The 11,574-nt window shown below is 36.8% G+C and overlaps 1 protein-coding gene across 1 annotated transcript in view; it reads left to right on the top strand.

Moving 5' to 3' along the window:
• LOC135221937 (structural maintenance of chromosomes protein 1A-like) overlaps positions 1–10,674 on the top strand; it is an 88,870-nt gene extending 78,196 nt beyond the window's left edge. Inside the window, exons 7-9 of the mRNA XM_064259967.1 lie at positions 6,452–6,738; positions 6,897–7,108; positions 9,672–10,674. Coding sequence (XP_064116037.1) covers positions 6,452–6,738; positions 6,897–7,108; positions 9,672–10,674 — 1,502 coding nt within the window. The remainder of the gene's footprint in view (positions 1–6,451; positions 6,739–6,896; positions 7,109–9,671) is intronic.
• Positions 10,675–11,574: the final 900 nt, after the last annotated feature.

Raw genomic sequence — 11,574 nt, forward strand, 5'->3', positions numbered from 1 at the left:
GAAGTCTGTACTAGTCTCCCGCTGCATCGCACTGCGATAATGCGAATGATTTTGCAGACATCTGAGTTTGTTTTCAAAATATCTCGTATTCGTAGGTGTGCAATTGTTCATTGTTCACCCCGAATTAACAGATGTGTCCGAAGACATCGCCTACTCTCCGACCTGATAGCTCTACTTCCAAATGTTCAGCCCATGAGAAGCAGTTCTTCAGGCGGCTCTCCCCTGTGTTTTCATTACTGAAAAGCGCCCCGCTTTCATTGCATCAACGTCTCCTTACCAGACAGCAATGAAATAGCGGTTAGCGTTTTCAGTCATATGTAAGCACAGGTTCAGAATCTTGAGAATCCTTCTCTCGATTCGTCTGTGAAGACGTAGGTTGCATTCAATGTCTACCTTCGTCTTCAACGGCACATAGTGTTGTTTCTCCTTAGCTGAGATTCAACAACTATGAGAATGTCTTGCCTTCAGGGATCTCAGTCTCTAGAAGGCAATTGACTTTCGCCTGTTGGGCACATGCCTTAAGAGAATAATCAACTCACCCTCCGGCATCGGTGACAAACAAATACACTATTTGTTTGGTCTCTCGGCATAACCCTTTAAAGGGCAAAGGTCACGTGACTTACTCGGATGCTTGGACAACTTGCCCTACTACCGAACCAGTCAGTCAGCAGCTGTCAGAGCGCCCGAGTCAGTTACGAACTACGCTGTGGACTTAGTTCGGTGGTTCCCGATCAATCATTACTTCGTCCTAATAGCTTGCCCCAGTACCCATACCATCGACACCCACCATCGAGTGGCGGTGTCCTATCCACTACCGAGAAGAACTTCGCTGCATGGGGATAGGAGGATGCGAGACACTTCGCTGCAGACGGATAGATCAGTATGGGTACTGGACATCACCGAAGTCGAGAAGAGGGATAGGTCATGCGACTATTCCCTTCTTTTTGTCTGAGGTAACTGCATGACTTTTCCTGCGAAGTCAAGCATACAGGGGATGGGGATCTTTGACGCTCGATTTCGTTCCGATCTTTGTAGCAAAGACTCGGAACCCTTCGGTCCCTGACGATCTATTCGAGTTCTTCACAATCCCCTCCCTAATGGACTTCACCGCCTCCGATACGAAGGCTATGCTGCTTTGTCCTGAAGAAACTCGACACCCCAGGATGAGTGTGGACGCCTCTTCGTCATTCTCTCGCGTTCCGCAAGAACTTCTCCGTGGCGCAGGTAGTGAAGGCAGGGGCCTGGTCCAACCAGACACCATGCACCTCCTTCTACCTTCGGGATATTGCCCACAGGTCCTTGGATCTTTTTCCTTGGGACCCGTGGTGGTTGCTCAACACGTTGTGTAGTTAACCCAGACCCTCGCAGGCTGAACAGCATCGAGTCCTGGTGTGACTGTAAGAATGGATGAGTGAATGAGAGTGTGACTGGCTCCTCTTCCCATCTTTTTCTCCCCTCTACCTCTTGGGTGGGTAGGAATACAGTCGTCACCCTGCTGGGTAAGGACGAGATGCAGGTGAGCTACTCAATAGAGCACCATCCTATCCCTTTCAGTAGGGATAGGAGTAAATATCCACCACTTACTCCAACAAGGGGGAGGAAGTGGATGCCAACTTGAGACAAACCCATAATTTTATGATTGTCTCTTGCAATCAGGAACAAGTTCTTGCTTGCTGGTACGAAGAGATACGCTTGCCTCTCTCTTAGTACTTGGCCCAGAGGTCTGACCATTGATCCTGCGGTGCGCACACTGATCAATCGGACAGAGGCTTGGATCCCTCCCTCGCTCTTACGACCAGGGAGGCATTCCAAGGTTGGACGAACACCAGTCTGTTCACCAAAAAGACTCAGATTCCTCCCACCAAGAAGTGAGTCTTCCTATTGTTAAAGGACCGAGGGTTTGTATTCGTGTCGGAACAAATGGCAATTTGTCGAAAATTGCATTTTTCCTAACTATACAAACCTGAGGTCCTTTAACAATAGGAAGTAGCTAGCGGCAGCTGGGACGGCCGTAAGCTTCGAACAAGGGGAGAACAGTAGTTAACTGCTTGTCCGACAGTGCGCGCGCCCGCGCGCCTGAGGTGAAGAATCACGTTTGCTTAAGGCCCATGCAAAAAGTTGCAGAGTGAGGGGTGGCATGAGGTGGGACTATATGTAAAGGACCTCAGGTTTGTATAGTTAGGAAAAATGCAATTTTCGACAAATTGCCATATTATGGAAAAGTTGGATATTTTAATGTCAAAATTTCTGGAAATGAAGAAAAGAACAACGTACCAGAACAGGAAAGAGACATGGGAAAATCCTTATTATTACCCATATTAAATGAAGGAGGAAACACGCAAACCATCATAGTGATGAATGCGCAGGGTTTAATTACTAGTAACTCAAAAAGAAAAATAGAGTACTTAGAAGAACTAACCCAAATTGAAAAGAAAATAGATATAATGAATATAAGTAAAACCTGGTATTCCCAAGAGACTGGGAATGATGATCAAATAAAAGGGTTCCAAACTTATAGATCAGATAGAAAAAATAGGAATCAAGGGGGTACCGCAATATATGGGAAAGACAAAAAATAAGGAAAAATATATGAGAATTATAGTAACTCAGAATGTGAACTAATAGCGGTAGAATTTGAATCTGAAAAATTAATGAACATAGTAATATATAGACCCCCTAATACTAAAGGGTTTGACATAATAATGGAAAAATTGGATGATATATGTAGAAATCACAAGGACTGGACTATTCTTCGATCTGGAGACTTTAACTTTCCTTTCGTAGACTGGAAAGAACGAATAGGATATTGTGGTTGTATTTATACATATAAAAAAGAGAGTAATAGTAGTGTAGAAGATAAGAGGCAATTCGAAAAGCTGTTAGATATGCTACTAGAGTACAACATTCAACAAATAAATCACCTGCCAACAAGAAAGGAAAATACTTTAGACCTAGTATTTGTGAACGAGGTGAATTATGTTGAAGAAATAATAGTTTATAATGCGAGTATTTCAGACCATAATGTCATCGAATTAACAGTCCATTCCAAAGCAAGTGAAAACAGAGATAAGCAAGAAATGAAAAAGTGTGAAGGACATGAAAATACAACTTCTACAGTAAAAATATAAAATGGTCAGAAATAAATGAAGAATTAAACAAAGATTGGGATAACATTTTCGTAAGTGATGACATAAGGGTAAATACGGAGATATTATATAAAATATTAGAGAAAATAGTGGATAAATATATACCGAAGAAGAAAAGTAAACATCGGTCATGCATACCAAGAGACAGAAGGATCTTGTTCCAGAAAATCAGAAAGTGGAAAAAAGGTCTTGCAAAAGAAAAAACTGCATGGAAAGTTATAGAACTAAAAAGTAAGATAGAAAATGCAGAACAAAAGATTATACAATCAAAAGAAAAAACCCTAGTAAATATTAAGCAAAACCCCAAACTATTATACTCGTACATGAAAAAGAAGAATAGAAATAGGCTATCTAAGAATTGAAGGGAGATTAACGAATGAAAAAAAGGAAATATGCAACATATAGGCAGAACGATATAAGAGAGAATTCACCCCTAGAATTGATAATGAAGATAATGATATAGAAGTAAGGGACAAAAATAGTGAATATTTAGCTGACAGATATTAATGAAGCTGATATTGTGCAGGCTATTAATGAAATTATAAATGGAGCTGCTGCAGGGCCTGATGGTGTCCCTGCTATTTTGTTAAAGAAAGTAGTTCATTCTATCGCAAAGCCACTTGCAATATTATTAAGACACAGTGTAGATACAGGCAAGATTTATGATGAGCACAAATTAGCATATATTACCCCTACTTTCAAAAGTGGATCAAGACTAGAGGCAAGTAATTATAGGCCTGTGAGTCTAACATCACATATTATGACAGTGTATGAAAGGGTAATGAAGAAAAATATTATGAAACATTTAATGAAAAATAATTTGTTTAATATAGGACAAAATGGTTTCGTACCCGGAAAAAGTACAGAAACCCAATTGTTAGTCCACCGTGAGAACATATTCAAAAATATGAAAAGCAGAAATGAAACAGATGTGGTTTATCTAGACTTTGCAAAAGCTTTTGACAAGGTAGACCATAATATATTAGCGAAGAAAATTAGAAAACATAATATAGTGGATAAAGTAGGAAGATGGTTAAAAGAATTTTTACACAACAGAAAACCGATAGTTATTGCAAACAATGAGAAATCGGATGAAGCTAAGGTAATATCCGGTGTGCCAGTAGGTATGGTGTTAGCTGCATTACTGTTTGTTATTATGATTGCAGACATAGCCAGTAATGTTAAGGACTCGGTAGTGAGTAGTTTCACCGATGACACAAGAATAAGTAGAGAAATTACTTGTGATGAAGATAGGAATGTGCTACAAAGAGACCTTAACAAAGTATATGATTAGACAGAGGTAAATAGGATGGTATTTAACTCTGATAAATTTGAATCAATAAATTATGGGGACAGAGAAGGAAAGCTATATGCATATATGGGACCTAATAATGAGACAATCATAAATAAGGAAGCAGTTAAAGACCTTGGTGTGATGATGAATAGAAACATGTTATGCAATGATCAAATAGCAATTCTATTGGCAAAATGTAAAGCAAAAATGGGAATGTTGTTACGGCACTTCAAAACAAGAAAAGCTGAACACATGATTATGCTTTATAAAACATCTGTTCGTAGTCCACTTGAATATTGCAATATGATATGGTACCCACACTATCAAAAGGATATTGCACAAATAAAGAGTGTACAAAGGTCCTTTACAGCTAGAATAGAAGTTAAGGACCTTGACTACTGGGAAAGACTACAAACCTTAAAATTATATAGTTTAGAAAGGAGAAGAGAACGTCACATGATAATTCAGGCATGGAAACAGATAGAAGAAATAGCCGAAAACATCATGGAGCTAAAAATATCAGAAAGAGCAAGCAGAGGTAGATTAATAGTGCCCAAAACTATACCAGGAAAAATAAGAAAAGCACACAGGACATTAATCCACTACGCACCAGCATCGATAATGCAGCGTCTATTCAATGCGTTGCCAGCTCATCTGAGGAATATATCAGGAGTGAGCGTAGATGTGTTCAAGAATAAGCTCGACAAATATCTAAGCTGCATCCCAGACCATCCAAGATTGGAAGATGCAAAATATGCCGGAAGATGTACTAGCAACTCTCTGGTAGACATTAGAGGTGCCTCACACTGAGGGACCTGGGGCAATCCGAACAAGATGTAAGGTCTGTAAGGTCTGTAGGGTAAGGTAAGGTATTATTTTGAACATTAGGCTAACAAAAATTAACTACTCAAAGCAGCTGAAATTATCAATATCCCCTCTCTACTCATAGGCCTGTATTTTATATAGATATGTAATCTGTTAGCTTAGGTAGGTTTTCCACTTTTTCAGGTAGTCTAATATACTAAAAACCTGATATTAAAGGTTTTTACATGGTTTAGACCTCAAAACTGGATGTGGAGCTCTCCTCCAGACTTACTTCGTAACAGAATATTTGAAATTTCAGTGGTTTTTTTTTTACCTTGGAAAAATATATTTTTAATGTTGATTTTCTTATGGAAGGTCCGATCAGCTCCTCCAACTTATTGAAATTTTCAATTGTCATGTCATCCTAAAAAAAATTTTGGATTTTTCTGGATGGTTTACCAGGTCAGGGAATAAATGATTGATGTTACCAAATTGTGGCCTCTTGGTGTTCAGATGATGCACCCAGATTTGAGGTTTGTTATTACGTCTGCGACGACAAAGCCACAGCAAAACATCAATTTTAAAAGGAGAATATGCACCCATTCTCAACAAAACCTATTGTGGCACGGTGGCAAAATAAAGATAAAAAAGAGATTAAAGACATGACTTATTGACAAAGTACGTATGTTGATGCATTTGGTGTACAGGGTTTCGTCAAAATGAATTGCATCAAATGAATTATCGTGACCTTACATGACTCAACTTTACACCACTCCCTTGGTGCGAACACAACCTAAAGTTGAGTGGGTTAACCCTTAGTGGACAGGTTAATTTATCAGCGTGCAGCACCCCAGACTGGGTAAACTTTGAGGTAAAAAAAAATATATATGAAATAATCTCATCAATGGAAAGAGGAAGATATGCAAATACACATGGTGTAAGAAAACAATTCTTAAAAAATTCCCCTATCTTCCATGAGATGTTGAAATGAGCAGTAGGGCTTATTCATCTTGCAAGATCTTTTAGGTTGGTGTAAATGAATCTGTTCACTGAGACTAGGGATATTTCATTATTGATGGGTTTGTAAGAAGAAAAGAATATAGCTTCCAGAAGCAGTTGATTTACCAATGTAAGTTCAAAACCTTTTTGTGTGAAATTTATAAATTTTCAAGGTATCAGTGGATAATTGTTGAAATTAATTTCACAGGGAAAAGTGTGCATCTAGAAGAAGTTCAGATAAAAGAATATCATAAGTTAAAAAATGCTGCTGCTCGCAAATCAGCCCAATACCTCCAAGAGTTGGATTCCATAAATCGTGAGCAAAAATCTGATCAAGACAGGCTTGATAATGCACAGAGGCGTACTTCTGAGATTGAGAGTCGACTGAAGCAGAAAGGGCATGAACTAGATGAAGCACAGAAGCGAGTTGAAAAGTTACTTGAACACATACGGCAATCTGAAACTTCCCTTGATGACCAGAAACGTCTTAGAAAGGTTAGTGGGATTTTTGCATGTGTAATTGTACCTACAAAAGTACAAATCTATGTCTTTTAGATAGTACATCAGAATATAATGACTTTATGTAATTTCAGCATATATAGGTTGCATTGCCATTTTCACCTTATAATTATGGGCATTTCTATGTTTTCCAGGAACTTGAATCAGATGTAGGATACAGCAAAGAAAGAATCACACAACTCCAAGAACAACTAGAGAATGTTACTGAACAACTTGGTGATGCACGAGTAGACAAGCATGAGGATTCAAGGCGAAAGAAGAAGCAGGAAATTGTAGAGAATTTCAAGCAACTGTATTCTGGTGTTTACGATCGTATGATTAACATGTGTCAGCCAATCCACAAAAGGTATATTTTCTGTCATACATTGCCTCTATTGTAAATTTTGAAGATCTTGTTTGGCTTTTTTACGTTTATCCATATGTTCACATACATGGTACTCTTTCACTATAATATCCAGTTATGGCTATGAGAGATAATTAGATGTCAGAAAGCTGCCAGTTAGAAAACACTGTAGGTGATACTTCCTTTAGTGGGGGAGGCCATATGTTGCTGAATTCTTAAACATTTTTATTCCAGTGGGAAGGGATACATACATTAAGATCTTTTCAGACCTCCGTGTTATCTTTCACGTACTCATTAATCATTACTTATACGTTTTAAAGTGTCATGTTTTTTTAACTGTACAAGATAGAAACTTCATATTTTCCACATGCTCTCTTGATGAAATTGGTGTTAAGAGTGAGGTGATCATCATAACTAAGGTCAGAGGTGAAATAGAAATTTACCACAATCGGGGTCAGTGTGTTTCATAGCTGTTTGTTCCCCCAACATATTTTTTAATAGAGGTAATTATTAAAAGATGCTGCGAATTTCAACTTATTCTTCAATGAAGGGCAGCTGGATACAGTGAGGCCTGTGTTGCACACCATGCACAGAATTACAAGTTCTTTGCAGTATGTCTTTACCTACTTTTAATTTGGTTATGAAAGGTCATGAGCTTTTTCCTGACTCCAGTTTGTAGCCATCACTGATGAACATATCCATCTGGATAATCTTGTGGTTATTTTATCTTTTAATTATCATTGTGTTAGCCTCTCTTATGTTAATTATCATTGTGTTAGCCTCTCTTATGATAAGCTAGATCTGTCATTAGTAGTACCATGTCCATTATGTCAGTCATGAGAACTGCAGTGACATTTATCACACTTCTCTTATGTGGTAGCTCTTCACATGATTTACCAGCCCGAGAAGAGTCTACTTGAGACTCAGAGGTCTGGAAAAACTAACCCCTATTAATAATAATTCACATGATTTATCTTGTGAGATTCGCCTGCTTATGAGAATTTCTACTAAAGCCACTAGTTGAGCTCCATGCAAGTACCAAGGTATTAATGTTGTTATTGTATTTTTATTTTTATTATTGGTGAATTTTTACCAAACCACTTAATTAACATAACTTTGATAAGGCCAGCCGAATTGGTCTGTTCATAATGAATATATTAAATCTTATTTAATATATTGTAATTCCTTAAAACTTTAATAATTAGATATAAGTGGAAAATGTTAAAGTCCCCCATGGCCTCTGCAGCTGGTAATTAAGAACAAATCAGGCATTAGCTTCCTGCTGGCATTGGACATCCTCTTCTCAATTGGGTCCACTTTTTTCCTGACCAAATACAGTGTCACGCCTTGAGGAATTTTTAACATTCCCTACCTTTTCAAGGTAAAGCACATAAATTTTAGTTTTTATTACATCAAAGAAGGTCTTGAACTTAATAAATGTCTTCCTGTTAATGCCAAAATATATGCTAACCTTTTTACTTCTGCCAATTCTCATATAAAAAGAAGGGTACCACAACAGGAAAATGCTAAATAGTACAATATTAACAAATGTAGGCACTAGTATTTATTTCCTACATTCATTGAAGGCAGCTCATCAGCCAAGCAATAATAACAGAACCATTGTTCTGGATATTTATTTGAAATAATCAGTCATTGTACAGTGTTACTATTACTTGCCATGAAGTGCCGCTTCTCTGTAATGAACAGTAATCATAAGTTATGTAAAAATAAGGCAGTGGTGTTAGGAAAGTTTCAGAAAAGACAATATTAAAACATAAGCACAGTAAACAATAGATTGTTCATTTCCTTACCAAAATTTATTTGGTATGAGGAATGTCACAGTATTTTGTAAATGGTTATGAAAATGGCAGATATCTAACTTTCAAATGCATAATATTATTGCCCTGTATGTACCAAAGCATAGTATTACAGTGCACTAGATGTAGACTTAAATGAAGCTAAATTAATTAAAAAAAAAAAAAAACTCCTATAAGGCACAAAGGAAATTAAGGCCACTACAGAAGTAGAAGTTGATTTTAATGCATTGATAAGATTAAATTATTTATTTTTGGTAATACAGTATGTTTCTTGAATTTCTCACCTTGTGTAGTTTATTCACCAATTATGAATTCTGTCTGTGGCTATGCATGCTGGGAAATGACATACTTAGCAAGATGTTTGTTTCTTATTGTACAGAAATGAGGTTTTTTATTTATTTTTTAAGTAGGTATTTCTGCAATGTTGAGACTTGAGTATATAGTAGATACATTTCTTATTGCGATGTTGAGATTTGAGAAAACAGTAGATGCATTGCTTATTTCTTTAAATCTGGCAAGCATTAACCTTTTATTGCTTAGAATTTGTAGAACAATCTAGGTGTTCTCATTATTCTTTTGGATTTCTTACACCTAGTATTCATGTCATAAACTTGTACTGTACTTATACTATTTTATTTTTTTAAAAATGTAGATGCTAGAATTTTTAGAATCCTGTAAACTTGAATTCTAAGTTAATGCCTCAAAATTTGTAATTTCATTGATAATAATATGAATCTCAAATCACGCAGGTACAATGTTGCCATCACAAAAGTTCTTGGCAAGTACATGGAAGCTATTGTGGTTGACACAGAAAAAACAGCTCGTCAGTGTGTTCAGTATCTCAAAGATCAGATGTTGGATCCTGAAACGTTCCTCCCTCTTGATTACATCCAAGCAAAGCCTCTTAAGGAACGCCTCAGAAATATCAAAGACCCAAGGAATGTCAAGCTTCTCTATGATGTTCTTCAGTATGATCCTCCAGAGATCAAAAGAGCTGTGTTATTTGCCACTAACAATGCACTAGTTTGTGAAACTCCTGAGGATGCATCAAAAGTGGCATATGAAATGGAAGATGGACATCGGTATGATGCTGTTGCACTTGATGGTACGTTTTTCTCCAAGTCTGGTATTATTTCTGGTGGTAGTTTGGATCTGGCAAGGAAAGCCAAGAGGTGGGATGAAAAACACCTTTCAAATTTGAAGTCATCAAAAGAAAAGCTAACAGAAGAGTTACGAGAAGCCATGAAGAAATCAAGAAAAGAATCTGAGCTGAACACTGTAGAATCTCAGATTCGTGGTATAGAGACCAGATTGAAATATTCTAAAGCTGATAAAGACACAACTGAGAAACAGATTGCACAATTGCAGAAAGAAATCGATAAATTAAAAGATGAATTAGGCACATTTGAGCCACAGCTTCATGAAATAGAAAAGACAATGAAGGAGCGTGAAGCAACAATGAGTGATGTGAAGGAGAAAATGAACACAGTGGAGGATGTGGTGTTTGCAGATTTCTGCAAGTCTATAGGCGTCACTAACATTCGTCAGTATGAAGAGAGAGAGTTACAGGCCCAGACAGAAAGGGCAAATAAGCGCTTGGAATTTGAAAAACAGAAGAATAGGATATTGAATCAACTGGAGTTTGAAAAATCTCGTGACACGCAAAGTAATGTAGCAAGATGGGAAAGAGCTGTGCAAGATGATGAAGATGCCTTAGAACAAGCAAAGCAAGCTGAACAGAAACAGGTATGAAAATGTATTTAGATCGGTAGTTGTTTAATATTTATAGGTAATATTTTAGTTTATATAGAATTTCATTATTTAGTCTCTTTGTGTCCTGTAAATTATTTTCTGGTTGATGTACAGGCTCACAACCCCCTTCCTTCCAAGACCCTGTGGACCAATTTTTTTTTTTTTTGCACCATGGATACACTATGTTGTTATTTCAACAACAACTTTCTGTAAAACTTTGTCCCCAGAACATGATTTTGTTATAAATCTTGTAGTATATCATGCAAGTTGCTGTTTTGGTAGATTACTTAATGCGCAAGATTCATTTATGGTAGAGTGTACGTACTAGGTTAAGCTTACTATCCCTGTCTAATTTTCATAGATTCCATTAATAATGTATATTACATCTACATTAGCCTTTGACTAATTAATAGGCCTAGAAACAAAAGACATACATTCAATCAGGCTTACCAAAATTATGGCTCGTTTGATACTTCATTACTATTTCTTATATTTTACAGCCAAGTACTAGCTGATGCAAAACACTGGCATAAACTAAAATTAAAAATTGGGTTGCAGATGTCAACTTGTTAAAAACTTGTTGATTCTCAGTGAGGATTTTCATAACTAAAAATAAAATAAGGTGCTTCACACAAATGAAAAGGATCTTGAAAATTAAACTATTAAATTTAAGCTGCAGGCTGCAATGTTTCAAAAACATATAACATTGGGCTGCAAAATATTCTGGATTAAGCAAAATATATATCCAAATCTGGCAGAATCACACCTTTACTTATTTTAAATTTACGGCATCTATTAATAAATTTAAGCTGTTCTTTTAAAAGCCATCTGTTAATTTAAGGAAAAAATATTTCAAAATTATTGTAATTAAGTAACAGTACTTTTTGACTTTTTGAAGTT

The sequence above is a fragment of the Macrobrachium nipponense genome, chromosome 3 (genome assembly GCF_015104395.2).
Source record: "Macrobrachium nipponense isolate FS-2020 chromosome 3, ASM1510439v2, whole genome shotgun sequence".
NCBI classification, from domain to species: domain Eukaryota; kingdom Metazoa; phylum Arthropoda; class Malacostraca; order Decapoda; family Palaemonidae; genus Macrobrachium; species Macrobrachium nipponense.